The sequence below is a fragment of the Pseudonaja textilis genome, chromosome 5 (assembly GCF_049901715.1).
Source record: "Pseudonaja textilis isolate UNSWEBS1 chromosome 5, rPseTex1.2, whole genome shotgun sequence".
In the NCBI taxonomy this organism is placed as follows: Eukaryota; Metazoa; Chordata; class Lepidosauria; order Squamata; family Elapidae; genus Pseudonaja; species Pseudonaja textilis.
In genome coordinates this window covers 65,732,806-65,758,944 of record NC_141994.1, presented here as the reverse complement: position 1 = coordinate 65,758,944, position 26,139 = coordinate 65,732,806, and the positions used below count along the sequence as shown (strand labels likewise).

The 26,139-nt window shown below is 41.4% G+C and overlaps 1 protein-coding gene across 7 annotated transcripts in view; it reads left to right on the top strand.

Moving 5' to 3' along the window:
* Nucleotides 1-18,388, top strand: part of SLCO1A2 (solute carrier organic anion transporter family member 1A2) — a 43,626-nt gene extending 25,238 nt beyond the window's left edge. For 4 of the 7 annotated variants that reach the window (XM_026710974.2, XM_087935214.1, XM_026710804.2 and 1 more), the window contains 8 exons: nucleotides 1,500-1,733; nucleotides 4,217-4,381; nucleotides 4,995-5,190; nucleotides 7,352-7,517; nucleotides 10,388-10,572; nucleotides 11,909-11,973; nucleotides 13,960-14,077; nucleotides 17,972-18,388. In XM_026710974.2, coding sequence (XP_026566759.1) covers nucleotides 1,500-1,733; nucleotides 4,217-4,381; nucleotides 4,995-5,190; nucleotides 7,352-7,517; nucleotides 10,388-10,572; nucleotides 11,909-11,973; nucleotides 13,960-14,077; nucleotides 17,972-18,209 — 1,367 coding nt within the window. In that variant the 3' untranslated portion in view covers nucleotides 18,210-18,388. Of the gene's footprint in view, nucleotides 1-1,499; nucleotides 1,734-4,216; nucleotides 4,382-4,994; nucleotides 5,191-7,351; nucleotides 7,518-10,387; nucleotides 10,573-11,908; nucleotides 12,109-13,959; nucleotides 14,078-17,971 lie in introns of all 7 variants that reach the window. The other 3 variants (XR_015743927.1, XR_015743926.1, XR_015743925.1) reach the window with 1 other exon arrangement.
* The last annotated feature ends 7,751 nt before the right edge of the window (nucleotides 18,389-26,139 follow it).

Sequence of the window (26,139 nt, the reverse complement as noted above, 5' to 3'; positions counted from 1 at the left end):
ATCACTGACCTTGCACAGTGACATCATGACACTGAAAATGGCTTTCCAACTATTTGAACCCCAAATCTAATTATTTCCATGTTGGCTAGAAATGATAAGAGTTGATGTTGCCCTGAACATCTGGAGAGCAGCTGGCTATCTCTATAGTATAAGTATAGGAAACTACATAACTACATATAGTCAGTCAGTCAATCAATCTGTCTGTGTCTCTATGTCTCTATGTCTCTATCTATCTATCTATCTATCTATCTATCTATCTATCTATCTATCTATCTAGTATTACTATTCTTCTTCTCATTCTTCATAGTACCTATCTCTTCCCACTTATGACTATAACCCTGTTGCTTGTATCTTTATAATTTATATTGTTTTATTTGTTTTCCTAGTATGTTTTGATTGCTTATAGTAACCTATGACTATCACTAAGTGTTGTATCTTATGATTCTTGATGAATGTATTTTATTTTTTCTTATGTGCACTGAGTATATGCACCAAAGACAAATTCCTTGTGTGCCCAATCACACCTGGCCAATAAAGAATTCAATGCTATGCTATGCTATGCTATGCTATGCTATGCTATGCTATGCTATGCTATTCTATTCTATTCCATTCCATTCCATTCCATTCCATTCCATTCCATTCCATTCCATTCCATTCTATTCTATTCTATTCTATTCTATTCTATTCTATTCTATTCTATTCTATTCTATTCTATTCTATTCTATTCTATTCCATTCCATTCCATTCCATTCCATTCTCTATTCTATTCTATTCTATTCCATTCTATTCTATTCTATTCTATTCTATTCTATTCTATTCTATTCTATTCTATCCACACACCCATCTATCAACTCATTCTTCTATCCATCTGTCTCTCTCCAACCCTCCCTCTCTCTCTCCTCTCTCTCTACAGAGCCACTGCAGGAGGGAATCAGTATTAGTCTATGGCAGCAAAAATCAGTAGCACTTTTTCTGACCAAATGTTGTTAAACGGCATAAACTTCTGCGAGCTGTAAATTTATTTCATCTGATGCTATGTTAAGGTTAACCAAGTTAAGTATAGAGCCAAATACAGAACCAAGTTCTTAGTGAATTCCAGATGTACAGACTTCAGCTCCAAGAACTCCCCAACCAGTTTGGCCTTGGCTGAGAATTCTGGGAGCTGAAGTTCTCCCAACTGGTAGTTTCCCAGCTTGGTGTTAGCTTTCCCATATTCCACCAGGGGCCACCTTGCCCAGCAATGCACCAGGAGAAAGGAGGGAGCCTTTCCTCTAATGCATTTGCAGAGAAACGGTGGTCGCAAAAGTGGCTTAAAAGCCAGAAAGAAAGTGGAGTGAATATTTAAAAAGTGGGAGCTCTGTGCCGAAGATAAAAATGAATAAAGAATGAAGATGTTGGTAACTGTTCTCTCCATTGTCTCTACCCTCCCTCTCTCTATAAATGCACCCCACACGACCCCTAAGCCTAACAGATGACTCTTAATCTTCCTTTCTCACCAGAGGAGGTGATGATAAACCTCACGGATGCCCGTTGGGTCGGTGCCTGGTGGCTGGGAGTTCTAGTATGCGCCTTTGCAAATTTCCTTGTTGCCATCCCTTTCTGCTTCTTGCCCAAGACCCTGGTAAAAGAAGGGGAAGAAAACAAGACCGATGTGACAGCCAAGAGAAACAAATCCCTCTTGAAAACAGAAAACACAGGCCAGGCTAAAATAAAATTGCGTGAACTTTACAAGGGTGAGCAAAAAAAACAAAACCAAACCTCAACAAAACACATTATCCTTAAAATCCCACACCATAACAAATATACAACAGTGGACCACATTTTTTTTTTTTTAATGAAGATGGTGGGGCTTTCTTGATTGAAACTCTTTAAATAATTTAATAATAAGTTAAAGTTGCCACGAATGCTACAGCTGGAAGGATTTCAATCATGGTTGATGGCATGTCGATGAAAATTCTCAGTCATCCAGGTAAAGTTATCTGGAAGCTGAGTCGTGGCCACTGGATTTCTTCTTTTGTTGATTCAAAACGTTTTGCTGATCTGATCGCATCAAATCGGATAAGTAGCAACACGTTTCGAATCACCCAGAAAAAAAAAAATCCAGTTGCCAAAGACTCCATTAACAGACATGGTTATGATAGTTACCTTCAGGGCTAGATAACTGCAGTGTTTCTGAGTGTAATCACTCCTATCCTAAGAAACTAAGATAAGATAAGATAAATTTATTGTCATTGTACTCAGAAACCTGAGAACAACGAAATAAGGTGCTGTTATTTCTGTTTCCCAGGTAGAAAAAAAATTGTCAGGCCAGGAAGAAAAGTGATTTTTTAAAAACTTCCCCAGATGAGATGTTTAGAAGAGAACCAACTCTACTCTTAGGCTTTATGGCACATTTTATTTTTGAAGGTATTTTTATCATGGGTTGTCTGTTCCCACTGCTGATCAGCCCATTTTGAGAAGCAGCCTAAACAACGGTGATCGAGGGCAGGTAAAGCTGTTCCATGAAGTGGAACAGGGTGGAAAATGGACTCTCCTCCATTTCACCTTGCAGCTCCCATCTTCTGCTCCAACCCAGTTACTATTCAGGCAGATCCATTCTCAAAATGGCGATCAGCTTGGAGATTCCGTGTGTAACAGCGAGAAAGCAAAATTTGAAAGAGCTGGACTCCTGCAGTATCCAAAGCAGAACAGTCCCACAGAACAGTGTCCGGTGACTTGGGGAGGAGATGTCTGTAGACATTCCCATTCATCCAGGTCATGGTTGTCCCAAAGGTGCTTTTTCAGGACTTCCTTGTTTTGCTTTTTGAAGATGTTTTGCTTCTCATCCAAGAAGCTTCTTCAGCTCTGACAGGATAGTGGGGATTTATATTCCTTGAAGACAGCTGGTCATCTGCATCCTTTTAGAGGGTCGTTAAGCCTCCAAATGCTTCAATGACCCACTAAAAAGGATGTGAATCACCAGCTGTCTGCAAGGAGCATAAATCCTTCCATTCCCCACTATCTTGTCAGAACTGAAGAAGCTTCTTGGATGAGAAGCAAAACTTCTTCAAAAATGAAAAACAAAAAAGTCCAGTTGCCTCCTGAAAAAGCACTTTGGGGACATGGGAGTACATACCAGACTAAAAGGGTCAAGATGTTTGATTCCAAACCCTAAAGGTTTCAGTTAGTCCTCAACTTATGACCATAATGGAGTCTGCCCATTAAGGTTGTAATTAAAGTTATGTCAGTACATAGCCAGACCCGATTTTATGACCTTTTTTGTGGCCGTTGTTAAGCAAATGCTGTGGTCATTCAGCGACTGCACAATGATTAAGTGAATTCTGCAGTCTTTAAGTGAACCCACTGTTTGCTGTGGGATGCTTTTGCCAAAAACTGGAAGTAAGCACTGTAAATTGTAGTCACGTGACCACAGGATGCTGCGTATGGCCATAAAAGGCAGACTGGTTGCCGAGCACCCAAAAGGCGGTCATGTGACCATGGGAGGGACTAGCCCTTGGAACTTCGGAACCTTTTATGTGTGTGTGTGTGTGTGGGGGTGTATCTGCTATAACTTTGAGCAGATGCTGAGCAATTGGTCATAAATCAAGGACTACCTGCTCTTGACAGGGTATCCAACATAATGGGGAAGTGCGTTAGATTGTAAGCTTGGTATTCTTGCTACAGCTTGGTTGCTGAACATTTTAATACCAGAACTACTAATTTTAAGATGTAATTTTAATGCAACATAGCAAAAAAAGAGAAAAAGACAGAGACTAAAGGATCATGTTCTTGCCACAATTAGATACAAATAGTCCTGCACATTTTTTTTTTCATACAGGAAGCTGCGCAGAATGGACCTCTCTTGTTTTAATTTGTAGCCAAGCTTGAAATCAGTGGAATTTTTTTTTATTTAATTAATATACCTCTTTATTACTCTTATAAACAATTCAAGGTGTCAAATATACCGAATGCCCCTTCTTCTTCCTATTTTACCCAGAACAACAACCCTATGAGGTAGGTTGGGCTGAGAAAGAATGACCGCCCCAAGGTTTTCTCCCAGCCAGTTTTCGTGCCTGAGGCAGGATGTGAATTAATGGTCTCCTGGTTTCTAGCCTGTTGCCTTAACCACTAGACCAAATTGATCCCTATATCTATACATGGGAGAGAAAGTATAGGAAGCAAAATTTCTATTGGAACCAAAGACTGCAAATAACCTTTTGTGTGGTTTGGTTTCCAGATTTTGTTCCCTACCTGAAGAGTCTGTTTCACAATCGGGTTTATATGCTTTTCCTTTGCATTACCGTATTTCAATTCAGCGCTTGGATTGGGATGATTACTTTTATGCCCAAATACTTGGAACAGCAGTATGGAATCTCTGCATCGGATGCCATTTTCTACATAGGTAAATATTTTATTTGTTTGCCAAACATGTACAAGATAACTAGTATAGGTATGAACATAAACAAGAACAAAGGAAGTAAATACAGAGAAATGAGGACAGTAAGACAGGGACAGTAGGCACGCTGGTGTGCTTATGCATGCCCCCTTTAAGGACCTATAAGGAATGGAGTGAGGTCCACTGTAGACAATTTGAGGTTGAAGCTATGAGGGGTAGAGGCTGTAACAATGGAGTCGGGTAGGGCGTTCCAGGCATTGACCACTCTGTGGCTGAAGTTGTATTTTCTGCAATCGGGTTTGGAGCGATTTACCTTGAGTTTGTATCGGTTGTTTGCCCATGTATTATTGTGATTGAGGCTGAAGAAGTCGCTGACAGGCAAGATGTTATAGCAGACAATTTTGTGAACTATTGCTTAGATCGGACCGCAGGCGGCATAGTTCTAGATTGTCCAGGCCCAAAATTTCAGGCCTGGAGGCATAGTTGAATTCTATTGTGTGATATATATGTGTGTGAGAATGCAGGTGGCTGAATGTGAGTGTAAACATGGGAGTCAACAAAACCATCGAGAAGATCTTGTGAGAATCAAAAAACTGGTTTTTGCTGTCTCTTATTCTAGGTGTATACAATTTACCAATCATATGTGCTGGATATTTTTTTGGAGGCCTGATGATGAAGAAATTCAAGATAAACACATATCAAGCTGCCCACATAGGGTTTTGGAGTTCCTTGATTGAATATCTTATCTACTTTTCTGCTTTTGCGATGTTCTGCAAGAACAGTTCTGTTGCTGGTTTAAGTGTCTCTTATAAAGGGTACGTACCTGATCCGACCCTTATTCCAGGTTGCTTCACAAAAGCCAATAGTGTTGATATTTGGAATTATCAGTCAATAACAATTTGTTTCATTCGTGAATTTGAAAAGGAACAAACAGTGTCTCCTTCAAGCAATAGAAGGTTTGACTAGAAGACCTCCAAGGTCCCTTCCAACTCTGTTATTATGTTAAGGTGACATGATAGCAATGTTTCGATATCTCAGGGGCTGCCACAAAGAAAAGGGAGTCAAGTTATTCTCCAAAGCTCCTGAAGGCAGAACAATAAGCAATGGATGGGAACTGATCAAGGAGAGAAGCAACCTAGAACTAAGGGGGAATTTCCTGATAGTGAGAACAATTGATCAGGGGAACTACTTGCCTCCAGAAGATGAAGAAGGCCATCACAAAAAAGTGTCCATGTTACTGCCAAAAGAACTACAAGATAGAAGAGAACATTTGTAGCTCAGGGTTGAGCTGTGGTGCTCTTTGAGCTTGGTAGTTTTCTTGCAGATGTTTCATTACCCAGCTAGGTAACAGCATCAGTGCTAGGGTTTTGCTTCTTTCTAGCACTGAATATTTGGGTGATGAAACATCTGAATAGTTGGGTGATGAAACATCTGCAAAAAAAACCACCACCACAAGTTCTGAGAGTACTAAGGATTTCATACAACTGCAAGAGTATGGCTTAAGTGGGTTGACCATAGGTGGGCTGCAAATCTCCAGATGACCATTAGGTGGCAGGAAAACAATTACAGCACATATCCATCTAGTTCTCTACAGCCCTCTAGTGGTCTGGTAAATTTTTGAGGCCCATGTTGCTCAACTAAGACTTAACCCTTAGAAATAAGAGAACTTGGATCTATTTTTGATAAGACATCTAGCAGACAGCTTTGCATTAATCCTTCTCCAAATGCACAAACACATTTTAGGAAGAATGGCCTCTTGTTGATGCTTCAGTCTACTCTCTTTTTCCCATTAGTTCTTTGGAAAGAGATAATCTCTTTACTAACTAATCTGACCTGTGTCATTCCCAACAATAATGCTTTTTAGCACAAATTGTTGGGACGTCTACAGAGGTGGTATTCAGCAGTTTCTGACAACTTCTGGAGAACTGGTAAACTAGCAAATACCACCTCTGACTAGCCCTGTCCCCCATCTATTTATTCTCTGCCTCCAGAGTCCCAGCTGATTGGCTGGGTCTTCTTTTGTTGCCCTGCACAGGAGAACAGAACTGGAAAGCAGGTTAGTGGGTGGGGACTGAGGTGGGAATGGGATTTTGCAGTAACCTACCCCCTGGAATGGGGTTGGAATGGAGATTTTACAGTATCCTTCCCCTGCCACGCCCACCAAGCCATGCCCACCAAGCCACTGGTAGTAGTAACTGGCAGTAAAAAAATTTGAATCCCACCACTGGATGTCTACTTAGCCTTCATGCTCTATTAAATAAGGTGAATGAATTTTATGAGGTGCTATAGATATCTTCAAACTTTCCCCAGTATTTGAAGGCTTCTGTTTGTCTAGTACACACTTAGAAAAAGGGCTTTTTTTTCTTATAAGTTTATTTGTTTATTCTTTGTTAAAGCTGTGCTATTGTTTGAAGGAAGCCATTGCAAATTGCATCCAAGCCAATTCATCAGATTGGTCTGATTCAGAAAAATGGACTGATGTGATGTTCTAATTCAAGCAATCAACATTGTTGAATGTAGACTATTCAGTTGAATTTCCCTTTTCAAGCTGAAAGGTAGTCTTTCCCAAAGTAGATCGTCCAATCTGACATGGATTTCAGTGGTAGGATTCAATTTTTTTTACTACCGGTTCTGTGGGCGTGGCTTGGTGGGCATGGCAGGAGAAGGATACTGTAAAATCTACTGTAAAATACTGTAAAGTCAGAGGTGGTGTTTGCCGGTTCTGCAAACTACTCAAAATTTCCACTACCAGTTCTCCAGAATTGGTCAGAACCTGCTGAATACCACCTCTGATGGATTTTCTTAATTTGATATTATAATTCTTTAAATCTTCATCAAACAGATTTGATGTTGTGAAGCTGGCACTGAGCAAAGCCACCAAGAGAAGAACCAAAAGAGAAGAACCTCATTTCCAAGAGGTTCTTTCTTCTCTTTTATTGCATGTGTGTTCTGTTCAACTTTGTGCATGTTTTTCAGGATAGAAGAATTGTCCTACACAGATGCATACTTGTATGCTGATTGTAACCGTCACTGCAATTGCTCTACAAAGACTTGGGACCCTGTTTGCGGGGAGAACGGAATTACTTATGTTTCATCCTGTCTTGCTGGATGTGGCATGTCCAATGGAACTGGAAAACACACAGTAAGGCATACAATATATTTCAAGGCAGCCTCAACCAACACAAATGGTTGTAGCTTAGCAGTAATGCCTTTACTTTAGATACAGTATGCATACAAGGTGTTCGACAAAGTTCTTGTTGACTCTAGTGAAAGCTTGGGAAGACAGCCTTTAGAACAAGGGTCTTCAAACTTGGCAAGTTTAAGACTTGTGGACTTCAACTCCCAGAATTCCTGAGCTAATATGACTGGAGGAAGAATTCTGGGAGTTGAAGTCCACAAGTGCTAACTGGAGCACACAAAACATTTGCTAGACCAATTCTGAGTACAGATCATTGGTTTGGAATCTGCACTGCATATCGGACATTAATACAATGGAGAGAGTCCAGAGATATTTCACGAGAAGAGTTCTCCACTCCTCTACTTGCAACAGAACATCCTATGCCTCTAGACTTGAAATTTTAGGCTTAGACAACCTAGAACTACGATGCCTTCGGTCTGACCTAAGCATAGTACATAAAATTATCCATTACAATGTCCTACCTGTCAATAACTACTTTAGCTTCAACCTCAACAATACATGAGCACACAATAGATACAAACTCAGGGTAAACCGCACAAAATTTGATTGCAGGAAATACGACTCCAGCAACAGAGTGATCAATGTCTGGAATACACTACCTGACTCTGTGGTTTCTTCCCCAAACCCCAAACTCTTTAACCTCAGACTGTCTACTGTTGACCTCAATCCATTCCTAAGAGGTCTGTAAGGGGCATGCATAAGTGCACCAATGTGCCTACTGTCCTTGTCCTAATGTTCCTTTTTATTCGTATCTATTTCATGTAGTAATAATCATGTTTATACTTACATTATCAAATGCACGCTTGACAAAATAAATAAATAAATAAAATAAACAAGTCTTAAAGTTGTCAAGTTTGAAGACCCCTGCTTTAGAATATTCTTAAGGTACCCTGGGGCAAAGGTCTGATGAAGAGCAATAACAGAAAACTCTCAGAGAGAGTGGACCTATTGTAAGAAAGAAAGAAAGAAGGAGGGAACTAAGGAAGCGCCAGCTGAATAGAATAACAGTTGTGTTGAAGAAGCAGCACTGGTTGCTGGTAGACATCCAGACCCAATTCAAGATGTCGATAGCGATCTCCAAAGTTCTGTATGGATTGAGCCCTTGTTACCTTTGGGGTGATCTGCTCTTCTTCTATAGTAGGGGTGTCAAACTCAATTTCATTGAGAGCCACATAAGGGTTGTGTTTGACCTTGGGATGGGGACATGGGGGGCATGGGGGGGTAGGCATGGCCATGGAAGACGTGGCCATGGAGGACGTGGTGAGCTCAACATTACTTGTGTTGGGGGCACCTGTGGTGGCCAAGTGCTAAGACAGGACTTCCCACGGGCCCTCCTTCCTTATAATCTTCTTCCTTCCTTTCCTTCTTTTTCCTTCCTTCCTCTCTTCTCATCTCCCCTTCTTTTTCTTTGTCTTTCCTCTTTCCCTTTCTCCTTTCCTGTCCCTTCTTGCATGCTCAAATGCAAAAGGGAAAACTTTTCTCCTGTTCTTTCTGTTTCTGTTTTTTTTTTTTTTTTTGATAGCCTTCTGCCAGTGAATACGGAGCCTGGGGAGCTACGTGCAGTCACCCCAGGGCCTCATTTTTGGCCACAATGGGCTCTTGCGCTCCATTTTCACCAGTAGAGGCACTGTGGGCCAGTCCTTTCTTGTTTCCAGGGTGGCCCCATGGGCCAGATCTAAGCACCTTGAGTTTGACACCCCTATCCTATAGGATCTAGTTAGGAAGGGGTGGTGCTTGTGTCCATACCTGGAAAACTGGTAGGTGAGGGTCCTATAAAATTGCCCTTTCAGTGCCAGCTCCTTCACCATGTCATAGTTTAAGCCCCAAAGTCACTTTAGCTTTCTCTCTTTTACCCTTTGGAAGAATGGTGGAAATAGACCTTCTTCATAAGTCTCTCGGAGATAAAGACTTTTAGTAGGTGACTGGGATAGATCAATGGATATCTATGTATACAAGTAGTTCTCGACTTACAACTGACCATTCAAAGTTACAACCGCATTGAAAATATTGGCTTATGACTATTTTTCACAGTTACGACTGTGGCAGGATCCTCGTGATCACATGATCAAAATTCAGCCACTTGGCCACTGACTCATGTTTATGACAGTTGCAGTGTCCCGGGGTCATGTGATCATTTTTTGTGACCTTCTTACTGTCAGGATTCCGGCAGTTACCCCAATTAAATCATGAGTCTCGAGCCAAACTTCCAAAACTTCAAAGAATTTATTGGGAGTTAACATGTCCTGCATTGCCTGGGTGTAGCCGACTCTGAGACACATGATTCATTGTTATCCTTGACCCTGGTTCCCCCCTCTCCATCCCCTGGGTGTATCGTAATTCATATTCTCCAATGGGACACATCCATAGCCAAGAGTCATCAATCCAGTTAGATCCTTGTGAGGCAGAAACTTCAGTCACCTAGTTACTCCCTTTGGAAATCTATTTATGGAATGCACTTTTGATTTCCAAGCTGCCGCACTGCTCTTTCAAACCCCTTTCCCCCCTCCCTCTCTGTTAGCAACTTTAAAAAGACCATAGAGACATTTTATGAGTTGACACTTACAAGCAAAGTCAATGAGGAAGACAGATTCACTTAACAACTGTGTGATTAATGTAGCTGCAGTGATTCACTTAACAACGGTGGCAAGAAAGGTTGTAAAGTGGGGCAGAACCCACTTAACAACCGCCTTGCTTAGCAACAGGAATGTTGGACTCTGCCCTGCCACTGTAATGCCACCAACAGTGTCCACTGCAGATTAAGAGCAAGCTACACACAACACAACCTTAAATTGTTTCTGTTGATATTTTGACAGGTCCTTACAAACTGTTCCTGCATTTCAGCACCAGGATTTCCATTGGGAAATGGTTCGGCGCTGCCAGGACAGTGCAACAGAGGGAAGACATGTGACACAATGCTGCACTATTTCTTAATTTTATCCTTAATCTGCTGCTTGATTTATTCGTTTGGGGCCATGCCGGGTTATATGGTTCTCATAAGGTAAGAAAAGTGAAAGAGTAAAACCCTGTTTAAAAATCTTGTCTCTGTGGATAGAATTGAGGAGAAATTTTCTGTGAGTGAGAACAATCCATCAGTGGAACTGCTTGCCTCCAGAACCTCTGGTTGCTCCAACACTGGAGATTTCTAAGAAGAGATCGGATGGCCATTTGTCCAGAAGGGTATAAGGTCTCCTGCTTGAGCAGGGGTTTGGCTAGAAGACCTCCAGGGTCCCTTCCAACTCAGTTATTCTTTATTTTGTATGCTGTATTCTGTGTGCTATATTATGTGTTTATTCTGTATTCTGCTTCATATTTGGGTTAGAAAGCTGAATCTAATTTTTTAGCCCATGGATGAAAGGTATAGCTTAGGGCGTATATTTGGCAGGTCAGTGAAAGAATCTGTTCATTTAGGAGAAAAATGGTTTATGCAAACAATGGAGATTTTGCATGTTCCTGGTTTGTCAGTGGGTGTTGTGGTTAGCTGGCAACAGGTGCAGATGGTGGAGGACAGCGAGGACTCCGAGGAGGGCTGGGACCATCAGGGAGTGGACTGCTGCCTTCGGGGATTGTGGGGGCTGGCAGCAGTGAGGAGGAGGTTCCCGAGGAGCCTGTGCTAAGTGCACGTGAGTGCAGGATGATTCATACAAGAGAACAGCTAAAGCTGCACAGACGACTCAGGAGTAAGGATGCAATGTAATGGCCCCTCCCTCTAGGGAATATAAGCCTGGTTTCAAATGGTTCTTGCCTTTGCAAAAGGTAAAAAACATTGGAAGGACTCAGTGTGGTGATTACAGACTGATTTATTTGAAGACTTCTGCCAAGGTTTTTCTAATTGGACTAATTGGCTGCAAGCCATCTGTTATATCTACAAAGAGGTATATTTGTAGATTAAAGCCGTGAATGTTTGAGTTACTGAGTTTATCTGTGTTTTCTCTCGGGGAATTCGGCTAGGTCAGAACAGTGGGCTTTTCTGCCCAGCAGTAGAAAAATGGGGAGCAGCAAAAAAATTATGCAAGCTCAAGGATGTGCTGTTCATTCTTCCAATCTCTATTGTGGCTTATCAACAAAAATTGTTCAGTCAACTCTGTTTTTATCAACAAATATATGAGCTGTGCTGGTGCAGTATTTCAGGCAAACTCCGCCCACTGGCTCAAGGTTGACTCAGCTTTCCATCCTTCCGAGGTCAGTAAAATGAGGACCCAGATTGCTGGGGGCAATATGCTGACTCTGTAAACTGCTTAGAGAAAGCTGTAAAGCACTACGAAGCGGTATATAAGTCTAAGTGCTATTACTATTGCTATTCTGATTCATTTTTCAAAACTGCTCTTGTTCTCCAGATCCCTAAAACCTGAGGAGAAGTCATTTGGTGTTGGTCTCCACTCTTTGACAGAAAGACTTTTCGGTAAGAGACAGCCACGGTGGCGCAGTGGTTAGAGTGTAGTACTGCAGGCTACTTCTGCTGACTGCTGGCTGCCTACAATTTGGCAGCTCAAATCTTACCAGGCTCAAGGTTGACTCAGCCTTCCATCCTTCAGAGGTGGGTAAAATGAGGACCCAGATTGTTGGGGGCAAGAGGCTGACTCTGTAAACTGCTTAGAGGGAGCTGTAAAGCACTGTGAAGCAGTATATAAGTCTAAGTGCTATTGCTATTACTGTAGTGGTGCAGTGGTTAGAATGCAGAATTGCAGATAAATTCGACTTAATGCCAGGACTTTGATTCTGATGGGGAAATGACTTTGACTCAGACTTCCATCCTTCCAAGGTCAGTAAAATGAGGACCCAGGTTGTTGGGGGCAATATGCTACTCTGTAAACTGCTTAGAGAGGGCTGTAAAGCACTGTGAAGCAATATGTAAGTCTAAGCACTAAGTGCTAAGGTGCACTCCACAGAGGGAATAGGTAAGAGGAAATCATAACCCTTGGGACTAACTTGTGAAGCAATCCTACGAAATTATCTTTTGAGATCATGCTTCAATAGGGACAGTGGAACAGCAGACTGGAGGAAGAGAAGGACTAGAAGACCTCCATGGTCCCTTCCAACTCTTTTTTTCTGTACTCTCTACTTACTATAAAGAGGTTTCCCTGTCAGTCATGTTCAATTCTAGGGCATGATGCTTGTTGTCTGAAGACAATTTCTGTGGTCATGTGGCCCGCGTATCTATACACCAAAGGCACACAGAACACTGTTACCTTCTCACCAAAGTGGTACCTATTAATCTACTTGCATTTGCATGCTTTCGAACTACTATGTGGGCAGGAGTCGGAGCAAGTAATAGGAGCTCATCCGAGCTTGGGTTTCAAACCCAGACTGTCAACTCTTCAGCTGACAAGCTCTGTGTCATTTAACTGAACAAGCCAAATCATGCCTCACAGATTAGCTAAACCTAAGGTGTCCATTAGAAAAGATAAGGCGGACAAAGCTGCTGGTCTTCCAGAAATATGAGGATTGAATTATGTTACCCCAAAGGACTGGGTAGCACTTTGGATTCAAAAGAAATAAGGTTTTTTGGAGCATATGAAAGCATGAGGTGGTATTACGGGCAAACTAAACACATACCTGCCTGGGATAACGTTATACGATCTTTGAAAAACATGCAGCTGTTTTGGGGAATTGCTGTGAATGTCCCACATGCTCTGAAACATTCACAGTACTGCTACTCCTGTACTGAGTAGCATTCCTTTTTATGCTACTGCCATTTCAGATCCATGTTTCCATGTTACTGCCTTTTCATCTAGTAAGGCTTGCTTCGTTCTGAAATGATAGTAGATTGTGATTCCAAAATACAAGGCCTTTGGACAAGCAGATTGCAAATGGGTATTGCTTTCATTAATGTATGATGAAACGCTTCCTCTGTTTGTTTGTTTTTTGGGGTGGCGGGGAGATTGGATGGTAGACAGTATTCAGCACAGATTATCACCTCATTGCCTTTTCTGTCCCTGAACAAAAACCAAAGAGCAAGGATTTGCTTTAAGTTCTCATTGTTCTCAGAAAACTTAATACCATGTGATAAACAATGCACCTTCTTTCTTCCAGATTCAGATTCTCAGGGCATTGAATGTTTTATTTAAGTTCATAACACTTGTCATATCTGCTCTGAATTTGTAATGTCTTGATCTGGAGCATTTGCACACCAGTTTTTGACTGAAAGGAATAAGTCAGTTTCTGGTCTGAGGCTACCCAGATGGCTTTGTGCCTTAAGCAAAACTCGAACTCAGCCTCCTGGTTTTTAGCCCGATGCCTTAAGTATTACAGTTAACTGGTTCTTGATGCTAGTAGCTCCCATCTAAAAGGAGAATAGTATACAAGAAAGCAGTTTTATATCACAAATAGCAAAATACTTTGGTAACTGAAAAAGTCTTTTCTTGTCTTTATATCATATCCCATGTAGCTGGAATCCCATCGCCTATTTATTTTGGAGCTATGATCGACACCGCGTGTTTGAAATGGGGAACCAAGACATGTGGTGGAATAGGGGCATGTCGGATGTATGATACTGACAAATACAGGTATGGCTGTTGACTTAGTGTTGCTTCATATAATCCATCTTTACTTCTGCACCTAAGTTTTCCTTTCTTCATTGAATCTGGTCTAGTCTGATTGGATCATTCTGTCAAGTCCCTCCACAAAGGCTCACTACTTAGGAAGTAAGATCCTTGCAGATTCACACTGTAATAAGTAAGGAATTATACTGCAGAATCTTGGAAAAAGCCCGTTTGTACTTTGGTTCTCATTTATGTAAATGTAATAAAACTAACAAACAAATATATTAGTGAAGGCTTTAAGGAGAGGGTTCCTTACTGTTTTTGATCTTCTTTCAGATGGAGCATTAATTTAACAAGATGTTTGTTGCTCATTTGATGTAACAAAAAAATGTCCATTCATTCTTGTTCTACAATATTTTGGAAACATCCCTTTTCCTTCCCAGATTCACTCCATTCCATTCTTAGTGTGATATTAAGACAAAGCCGCTACTCAAGGCCTGCTCTAACATATTATTTAGTTTGCAGTCAACTACTCTTCTAGAATGGTTTTCCAAATATTGTGACCAAGCAAATTATGAGCCGCTGTGGCGCAGTGGTTAGAGTGCAGTACTGCAGGCTACTTCCGCTGACTGCAATTTGGTAGTTCGAATCTCACCAGGCTCAAGGTTGACTCAGCCTTCCATCCTTGCGAGGTGGGTAAAATGAGGACCCAGACTGTTGGGGGCAATAGGCTGACTCTGTAAACCACTTAGAGAGGGCTGTAAAGTATGTGAAGTGGTATATAAGTCTAAGTGCTATTGCTATTACTGTAGCGGTGCAGTGGTTAGAATGCAGTATTGCAGATAAATTCTGCTTACTGCCAGGAGTTTGATCCTGATGGGGAAATGAGTAAAAGGGGGACCCAAATTGTTGGAGGCAAGATGCTGATCCTGTAAACCACTTAGAGAAAAGTAGCTGGAAAGCACTGGAAAGTGGTATATAAGTCTAAGTTCTATTGCTATTCCTATTATAATCATATCATATCACATCACATCAAAATTATTGGTTTCCTTTTTCTGTATAAAGCACTCTCAATGGGTCTCTCCTTTAAGCCCATCTTTCTAACCTGTGAGGATAATTTTGAAATGTATTTCTGTCTTCTTGGATAGCTACTCCACGTAGTTTTATACTATCTGAATACTATGTAAGTATATTGTCTCCACCTTATCCAAATCATTCATAAATATCTTGGGTAGTTCAAGGCCCGGGATTGAACTTTATAGGTAGCCCTCAACTCAGGGGTGGGATTTGACCAGTTTGGACCGATTCAGGCAACCCGGATGTTAAATTTACATCTCGTTTGCCTAACCAATAGTTGAACAGACTGGCTGGCCCTGCCCACCCCACCCCACCCCTCCGCTACCACCCCACCCTGCCCCACCTCACCTCTCCCCTCCCACCCCACCCCGCCCCTCCCAGGAATCTCCACACAACCCATTTTGGATGCAGGGTCTCGTGCGGAGGCTTTGGGAGGGCAAAAAACGGGTCCCGGAAGTTCCAGAAGTCCGGAAACAGGCCTGTTTCCAGCTTGCAGAGGACCTCTGGAGCCTGGGGGAGGCCACTTTAACTCTCCCGGAGGCCCAAGGAAACCCTCCAGAGCCTGGGGGGTGGGGTGAAAAATGAGCCTCCCAGAAGTTCTGGTAGGCCACTCCCACTATGGCCACGCCCACCCAGCAATTGGGCAGGCAACTGGTAGCTAGGATTTTTTAATCCAACCCCTGTCTCAATTTACAACCATTTGTTTAATGACCAAAGTTGGAACGACACTGAGAAGAGTGTCTTATGACCATTTTTCAACTTATGACTATTGCAGCCTCCCCATGTTCAGATGATCAAAATTGAGATGCTTGGCAACTGATGTGTGTATTTATGAGGGTTGCAGTGTCCCAAGGTCATGTGGTCACCTTTTGCAACTTTCTGACAAGCAAAGCCAAAGGGGAAGTCAGATTCACTTAACAACCATGTACAATCCTGTACAATCCTGTACAATCAGCACGGGGGGGACCCCAAGGCTGTGTACTATTTCTACTTCTCTTCTCCCTATATACCAATGACTGCATCTCAAACGATCCATCTGTTAAAATACTGAAGTTTGCTGATGACACAACAGTGATTGGTCTCATTTGAGACAACAACGAATCTGCATAAAGACAGGAGGTTATACAACTTGCCTCGTGGTGTAACCGGAACAATCTGGAAGAAACCCTCCCATACTACCACCTCTTACAATACTAGACAACACAGTATCAAAAGTAGAGACCTTCAAATTTCTAGGTTCTACTATATCACATGACCTAAAATGGACACCTAACATCAAAAACATCATCAAAAAAGCACAACAATGTTTTTTCTGCACCAACTCAGAAAGCTCAAACTGCCCAAGGAGCTGTTGATACAGTTCTACAGAGGAATGATTGAGTCTGTCCTCTGTACCTCTATAACTGTCTGGTTTGGCTCTGCAACCCAACAGGACAGACACAGACTTCAGAGGATAGTTAGGACTGCAGAAAAAGCAATTACTACCCACCTGCCTTCCATGGAGGACCTGTATACTGCACGAGTCAAAAAGAGGGCTGTGAAAATATTTACAGACCCCTCACATTCCGGACATAAACTGTTTCAACTCCTTCCCTCAAAATGATGCTATAGAGCCCTGCACACAGAATAACTAGACACAAGAACAGTTTTTTCCCGAAAGCCATCACTCTGCTAAACAAATAATTCCCTCAACACTGTTCAACTATTACAAAGTCTGAACTACTATTACTGTTAATCTTCTCATCACTCCTTATCACCCATCCCCTCCCACTTGTGACTGTAAGACTGTAACTTTGTCGCTTGTATCCTTAGAATTTATATTGACTGTTTCCTGCTATGATTTGATTGTTGATTTTACCCTATGACTATCATTAAGTGTTGTACATTATTATTCTTGATTCTTAACGAATGTATCTTTTCTTGATGTGTACTGAGAGTATTTACACCAAGGCAAATTCCTTGTGTGTCTAATCACACTTGGCCAATAAAAAATTCTATTCTATTCTATTCTATTCTATTCTATTCTATTCTATTCTATTCTATTCTATTCTATTCTATTCGGACTTAGCAACTGTTATTGATTCACTTAACAGTTGACTCCATCTGTGTCTTACTCCACAATGGAAATTTTGAGCTCAACTGTGCTCCTAAGCCAAGGACTACCTATACCTTATTCCACTTTAGGAGGAATCACAAAAAAAGTGGTAGCATATATTATATGCTGATGGCAGCAAAATTACTTATGCAGAAAAATGGAAAGACGCTTCAATCCCCACAATGGATGAATGTTTGAAAAATCTGATGGAATTAACAGTGATGGCTAAATTGACTGCTTTGATAAAAGAAAAAGAAAAACCACACAATTACTTTTGTTTCTACTTGGAAACTTTGTGCTTGAGGTGGTAAAAAATGAAAGTTTGATTTTGGGTTTTATTGATGAGATGGATCTGTTGTTATAGGAAACAGCTGGTCTGTACTATTATGTAAAAATAAAAAGTTGAGGTTTGATGTTACTATTTTATTTTACTGCAACAGAGGGAGTTAGAACTCAATGCCTTTTCTTTCTTTTTCCCTTTTTTTCTACACTTTTCTCTTCTCTTTTCCCTCCTCTCTTTTCCCTATTATTTTCTTACGTATTTTTGTATTTTATATTATAAACTAATAAAGAAAATTATGAAGTTAAAAAAAATTGAGTGGTAGCACTTCTGAAAAAACAGAAACAGAATGCCAGTAAAACTGAAAGCCTTTAAATGAAGTGGAATCTTTTAGCCGTGAAATAGTGTTGTGGACTTAGTGACTCAAGGTTGCTTTGCATTAATGTAGTTCAAATTGTCTTTCTAGATTGTTATACCTTGGATTGCCATCAGCTCTCCGTGGAGTGTCCTATATCCCATGTGTGCTAATACTCCTCATTTTAAGGAAACAGACCAAGGATCAGACAAAGCAGGACCTAGAACTGGAAGCCAAAGAAGAGGAAAGAGAAGAAACTGATCATAAGGATATGGCCGTCTTTCAGAAATGTAATGACCCACAACAAGAGACAGTAGGAACAACAAATGCAGACCTTCAAAGAGTTTGATGAGAAAAAAAAAACCTGTACCCCTAAGCAATGAAGGGTAGGCTATCTTAATGTATTTGTGTTTCTCATAACAGTATTTGAGGAATACACACATTTAATACTCCAGACAATAGCGGGCAATTAAAATAGGTACATTTCTACTGTTAAGGTTGCAAGAAATACATTAACTTCTAATACCAGGTTCTGATCTGCTGGTGTTCTGTGTGTATGTGTGCAATTCAATTATTATTATTATTATTATTATTATTATTATTATTTCTGCTGTTATTTCAGAATTTTTTCAAAGGAATGGAAGGAAATATAGCAATAGCACTTAGACTTACATACCGCTTCACAGTGCTTTACAGCTCCCTCTAAGCAGTTTACAGAGTCAGCCTCTTGCCCCCAACAATCTGGCTCCTCATTTTACTGACCTTGAAAGGAGGGAAGGCTGAGTCAACCTTGAGCCTGGTGAGACTCGAACTGCCAAATTGCAGGCAGCTGGCAGTCAGCAGAAGTCGCCTGCAGTACTGCACTCTAACCACTGCGCCACTACAGCTCATATAATGAACCCTGACGGATCTTTCTATTGTTTTAACATGAGGCTTAATGGTACAATCAGTCTCAGAATCCCACATATCAAGTTTTTTTCCAGACAGGTGCTGATCAGGCCTAAAATTCCATAACTTCAAGTTCTTGCATTTTACTTTCAGAGACCAGCTAGCATAGAAAAATGGTTTGATTCAGTCCCAGTAAGCTAAATGACATATAAAATACAGATTTCCTTAAAAATGTCTACTATTGGGGTCCTTGTTGCTCTCTGAGCTGTTTCCTTGCGGATGTTTCATTGCCCAATTAGGTAACATCATCAGTGTCAGATGCCCAAGGACTCCAGAGTTCTACTGGGTAGCTCAACTGAGCTACAAATATTCGGTATTGGCTATCTACTGTTGCTGAATTCCTCCAAATCATTAGTTATTCCTCTATTATACATCATCACACACTCCTCTAAGTATTTATTCCTATGCTGGAATTTAAGATAAGGAAAACCTCAACTTTTCACTCTTCCAGTTTAGCTTTCAAATTCAAAGGTGGGATCTAATTACTGAATTAATTTCAACTAAGTTTCTTGGTTTCAGAACTAGAAACTTAAGACGAAGGCATTTGTTTTTCTTTTGATACCGCCAGAGCTACCAAACTAGAATGATGGTAAGACCCCGCTTGGACTATTACATCCAGTTTTGGTCGCCACGATATAAAAAAGATGTCGAGACTCTAGAGAGAGTGCAGAGAAATGCAACAAGAGTGATTAGAGGACTGGAGCAGTGGTGGGATTCAACATTTTTTTACTACCAGTTCTGTGGGAATAGCTTGGTGGACATGGTGTGGCTTGGTGGGCGTGGCTTGGTGGGCATGGCAGGGGAAGTATACTGCAAAATCTCCATTCCCTCCCCACCTTCTGACCTGTTTTCCAGCTCTGTTCTCCTATGCAGGGCAACCAAAGAAGACCCAGCCAATCAGCTGGGACTCAGAAAGCAGAGAATAGATGAGGTTGGCAGGGCCAGTCAGAGGTGGCATTTGCCAGTTCTCTGAACTACTCAAAATTTCCACTACCGGTTCTCCAGAATTGGTCAGAACCTGCTGAATACCCACCTCTGGACTGGAGGCTAAAACATATGAAAAATAGTTGCAGGAATTGAGTATGTCTAGTTTAATGAAAAGAAGGACCAGGGGTGACATGATAGCAGTGTTATGAAACCTAAGGGGTTGGCCTGCCTCAGCTTGAACCTCTAAGTAAGAATGATCCTTCTCCATTTATTGAGAAAGGTATAGTTTACTAGAAGTCAAGTGAATTACAATAATGCATAGCCAGAACTGAAGATTGTGCACCAAAATTCCCAAGTCCAACTTTTCCTTCCCTTAGTTGCCTCCCATCACTGGGCCCATCACAAGTCCAATCAAATTCAAGCAGGATGTTTTTAGAATGGTCACTTCAGGCAGTATTCAGGTGCTTTCTGTTCTCAGCCCATGTTGGAGAGATATAGACAGGGATGGGATTCTACCAGTTCGCACCTATTCGCTAGAACCGGTTGTTAACATTCTAAGCAGTTCGGAGAACAGGTTGTTAGAAGAAATTACTGGCCTAATCCTGTAAGGAAGGCAGGAAGGAAACATTCTGGTGTTGCTTACAGAAACTGCCTCTCCGTTAACCCTTATTACATTCTTGGCAGGACTAGACTTCCTGTCTCAGGAACGTCCCTGGAGTTTTTTTCCCCCTCCTTTGCTGGTACTTTGCTTGTGTGGAGTGACCATTCAAAATTATAATGGCACTGAAAAAAGTGACTTGTGACCATTTTTCACACTTACGACTGTTGCAGCATCCCCACAGTCATGAGAGGCCAGGCGAGGAGATGCGTGCCTTGATGTGAGTGATATTGAGTTGGCCACACCCAGCCAATAACATGACCACCAAGCCACACCCACCACCTAAGCCACGCCCACAGAACCAGTTGTTAAAAAATTCGAATCCCACCCCTGAATATAGTGAAGTTTCATTTTACTGGATGCATCCCCTCTCCAATCCACCCCCCACCCAAAGCTCATGGCAGCTGATAATGAATGGTTGCAAAGCACAAGCATGAGATGACAGCTGGCAGTGGGGTCAAGCTATTCTCCAAAGCACCTGAGGGCAGGACAAGAAGCAATGGGTGGAAACTAATCAAGGAGAGAAGCAACACAGAACTAAGGAGAAATTTCCTGACAGTTAGAACAACTAATCAGTGGAACAACTTGTCTCCAGAAGTTGTGAGTGCTCCAACACTGGAAGTTTTAAAGAAGAGATTGGACAACCATTTGTCAGGAGTGGTGTAGGATTTCTTGCCTAAGCAGGGGGTTGGACTAGAAGACCTCCAAGGTCCTTTCCAACTCTATTATTCTGATGCATCAACTAGAACCTAGTTCATAACCTGAATACATTTCTTGCAGCTTTCTTGTAGAATTAATACCTTATGGTACAACTTTCATTGATGTGGTTGATTAATACTTAGGGGCAGAGAACAAGGTCTTATTTTTAAATGATAATTTACCTTATTTTTATACTCCACGTGGGCAAAAGCTACCACGCTGGGAAGGGAACATTCTAACCAACTGCAGGACATTTCATTCTTTTCCTGAAACACAAGATCTGATAGTGGAATGGCAATTTAATCCTCTGAACTTACATGAACCGAAACTTGGTTCTTTGCAAGAAACTCTGATTTCTCTTCATTTATTTATAAGTCTCCCATCTAGAGAAATATTCCCACATCGCCCCTTGGTTTTGCCAAAGGTGATTCAACAGAAAGAAGGGTTCTGGGTTTCATTATCTCGTAATAGTAATGCAATCCTCATAAGCAAGTATTTAAAAAACTCTTCAGCGTTTCTCTCTCGTTACTTGCTTTGTGCCAAGGTACCCTGGGAAACTGCGAAGGATACACTGTGTTAAGTCTCACAGCACAGAGAAACAATTCTTTGTTATTTGAACACAGTCTGATCTCTCCCCCACCCTCTGCTCCATTTTTCACTCCCCCAAGGTTGCCAAGAATTTTGCAGCCCTGGCATGACTCTTAACGAAGCCAGGGAGCACTTCAGAGAACCTTAAGACACCAAATATTTGTTTAACAGTTGAAAACAATTAGTCTATTGTAGAGAATGCAAACATCTGCTGACCTCCTGCAGCCTAGACCGTCCCTGGTTTTTCCAAAATGTCAGCTTCCATCTTTCCGAGCATACATGTTTCTCCTGCAATTTGCAATGTGCCGTTTGGCAGAGTTTTGCGTGTTTCTCCCACAGTTTGCAACTGTGTGTAAGAGAGTTTGTTGCTTTACAGTGTCATCCTAATTCCTTCACGTATGACATGAAGTTTGCTTGGACTTGGGTTAAGGCAAGCACAACTGCACAATCCCTACACAAGGGAGGTATATCTCTAGCTTGGGGAAACCCTGTTATTGATGAAGATCAAGAGATTGGACTGCCATTTGTCGGAAATGGTGTAGGGTCTCCCACTTGGACAGGGGGTTGGACTAGATGACCTATAAGGTCCCTTCCAACTCTGATTATCTGTTATCTGTTAAGAAAGAAAGACAGAGAGAGAGATACCTGTTTAAAAAGATACAAGTAATAATTGTATCTTATAAATGTATAATAAATATTAATCATGAGGGGGCGTGATGCAGAGGTGGTATTCAGCAGGTTCTGACCAGTTCTGGAGAAACGGTAGCAGAAATTTTGAGTAATTGGGAGAACCTGGCAAATCCCACCTCCGACTGGCCCCACCCCATCTATTCTCTGACTCCTGAGTCCCAGCTGATTGGCTGGGTCTTCTTTTGTTGCCCTGCACAGGAGAAGGGAGCTGGAAAGCAGGCTAGTGGGGTGGGGAGGGAATGGAGATTTTACAGTATCCTTCTCCTGCTATGCCCACCAAGCCACACCCACAGAACCTGTAGTAAAAAAAAAATTGAATCCCACCACTGACGTGATGGCTCAGTGTTTAAAGACACTAAGCCCGGGTTTGAAATCTGAGTGTCACATGACAAAATGAGCTGCTGTTACTTGCCCACCTAGCAGTTCGAAAGCATGAAACTATGAGTATATAAATAGGTACCACTTTGGTGGGAAGGTAACTGTATTCCGGATTCTTTGTTATGTAGACACATTGGCCACATGACCACCAATGTATCTTCAGACATTTCTGGGTCCCTCGGTTAAGAAATGGAAATGAACACCCTATCCTCAAATCTGACATGACTGGAGTGGGAAAAATCTTTACCTTTTATTAATCGTGATTAATTGTTAGCTTAAGTCCAGAACATCAGGAGTAAAACACTTCTATTTTTTTTGTTGATTGGGGTGAGAAAATGGACAGACTGAACAGGAGGAAATGAGAGGAAAGATCCCATTGTTTATAATAGATGATAAATAAAATGGCTCTTGAAACAGAACTGAAAATGGTCCATAAACTTCAGTGGAGAAAGTCATGATTTTAATTGAGTTGGGGTTTTCACACGTGTTTTTAGGCTCCTCAACACCCTTCACTCAAAAAAACCGTGGTGGAAAAACTTGAAGGGATGAAATCCTGAACCCCTTTCTCATTTCTTAAATGCCATCATTTTCCACTTGTTTCCAAATTAATTGATGCTCATTTAGGCGATGGGAGGGGAAGCAACGCACACTCAACATGGCGAACAATCAGAGGAGTGTTCCTTCATTAGCGCGGCTCCCAAACTTTCAGGGTTTTTCCCCCTCCCCCACAGTTTTGGGATGAAGACCATCTGAAAAGGAGAAAGTGATGAAAACACTTTTTTGGAATGAGTGGGAGGCTAACCCACTTTTTCCGACAGGTGGCTGATCAAAGAAAATAAAGGAATGGAATCTCTTTAAAGTGGACTTTGTAAAGGACAGAACTTCTCTGAAATAGCATCGGTTCTCCTGCTTGAACAGGGGGATGGACTAGAAGACCTCCGAGGTCCCTTCCAGCTCATTCATTCGATTCATTTCTGGGCTGCTTCTAGAGTTGAAAACTCCTCAGCAGCCTACAGCCAGCTGGACTACCATGAATTTCCTAAGGTTGCATCCAACAGGAAAATGGTTGACATTCAGGATCATTTTTGATGCATTTGTGGGGTGTGGAGGGGAAAAAAAAACAGATCTGCAAAAAAATTAAAAGGAAACGTTGAAGGTTAGCAATAGAGTTTATTCTGTGTCCCAGTTTTCCTTTTTGTTACCTATACTTACTTAAATTTCTCTACCTAAGGAGCACATGGCAGTCCTCATTGTGTGTGTGTGTATGGGGGGGGTGTGTTTCTATAAATATTGGGGGATTTCCTGAGCATGCCAATTTCTTCCTTTTCTTCCTCCCTCTAGAAGATTGGCTTGGCCATCCCTTCATTAATTTCCAGGTTAGACATACTACTGGGCGGAGAGAGGGGGACTGAAAGTTACTCAGTGAGATTCTGTGGATGACAGTGATGATGGAGTCTACCCCTTCTTAGTCTGGCATGTTAACCAGTACGCTATACTGGTTATTTGTGTTCCCCAGCAACCGTGGTTGAGAAATATCACAAGATAACAACCATAATAACACAAGAGCACGCAATAGATACAAACTGAAGGTAAACTGCACCAAACTTGATTGCAGGAAATACGACTTCAGCAACAGAGTGGTCAATGTCTGGAATACTCTACCTGACTCTGTGGTTTCTTCCCCAAACCCCAAAAACTTTAACCTTAGACTCTCTACTATTGACCTCACCCCTTTCCTAAGAGGTCTGTAGGGGGCGTGCATAAGCGCACCAGAGTGCCTGCCATCCCTGTCTTATTGTTTCTTTTATTTTTCTTACATGTATCCATCTCATGTATTCAAAACTATGTTTATACTTACACCTATTATCTTGTAAGCGATTGACAAATCTAAACAAACAAACAAACAAACAAATAAATAAATAAACAATCAAATAAATAAATAAATAGATATTGCCAGCCTCAGCTGAAATTGGAAGACTTAGAGAGCCACATTGAAGTAGTAGTTAAGGTACCAGGCTAAAAACTGGTGACTGTGAGTTCTAATTCTGCCTTAGAGACCAAGCCAGTCCCACTTTCTCAGGAGGAAGAGGAGAGGAGAGGGAGGGAGGGAGGGAGGGGAGAGGGAAAGGAAGCTGGAGGAAGCAAAGATAAACTTCTTCTGAAATCTGATGAAGAAAACTGAAGCGATTTGTCCCAGCAGTTGCCAGGAGTCAACATTGACTTGAAGGCACAAATAATAATATGAATTTTAATTTGTGGCTTCCTTAAAGCAGTGGCCTCTTTGTGTTCAGGCTCATGCAGAAGCCTGCAAAAAGTCAGGCTACTTTATTTATTAAAGTAAGAAGGATGCTGTCTGTCATCTGCAGATACTTTTCAGAGTATGCATGACACTAGTGAAAAATTTTCTTACTTTCTGGCCCAAATCTCTTAAACTTCAGCTACATTCAAATGTTCTGAGTCTGAGAGAAGTCTCATCTTCCTGCATTTTGCCCATAACATGCAGGATTCTATTTATTTATTTATTTAAAAGATTTGTATCGTGTTTCCTATTTTTTTAAAAAATGTACACATTCCCATCCTTCTCACTATCAGTTTACCTGTTTTGCTTTTTTGCATTAGATTTTTTCTTTGAGCCTCCCTTCCTCCTTCAAATAATCTTCATTAGATTAAATCACTAGATCGTTTGAAAAAGAAAATTGGATTTATTTTGTTCAAAGTGTGAGTTCCACTGTAAAAAAAACACCTGTATTACATCACCCACGGGGGTGTCTTTTCCAAAAGTATGTCCATAAGGAGGGAGAAGGGTAATCTACAAATAAAAACAACTTCTTTTCCCTTTAAAGAAAACTTCAAAGCCCTCTAGTGGATATTTATGGAGATGTGCTAAATCAGGTGTGCTGAAGCTGACAAGGCTATTTGCTACAGAGGCAAATTGCTGGGAGGGCAGAGGCTGAAGGGTGAGGGCGGGCAGGTGGGTGGAACTTTGGCAACATTCACGCTATAAGACGCACATTTCCACACAGTTTTTGAGGGGGCGGGGTGGGTGGGAAAGTGTGTCTTATAGTGCGAAAAATACGGTCATATTCTGCCTTTTAGTATTTTCCAAAATATTTCATTCTTCTGGGACTGAGGTCTCCAAACTTGGCAACCTTAAGACTTGTGGACTTCCCACAGTATGGATTTGTGGACTTGTGGACTTCAACTCCCAGAATTCTCCAGCCAGCTCTGGGAGTTGATGTCCAAAAGTCTTAAAGTTGCCAAGTTTGGAGACCCTTGGACTAAGTTCATGTTTAAATGCACTCAGCAGCCCAAAAAAACCATGCCCAAAATTTTCAGAACTGCTTTGGTGTGCATCGGAAGTCTCCGACGGCTGTAATCTCTATCTGTACCT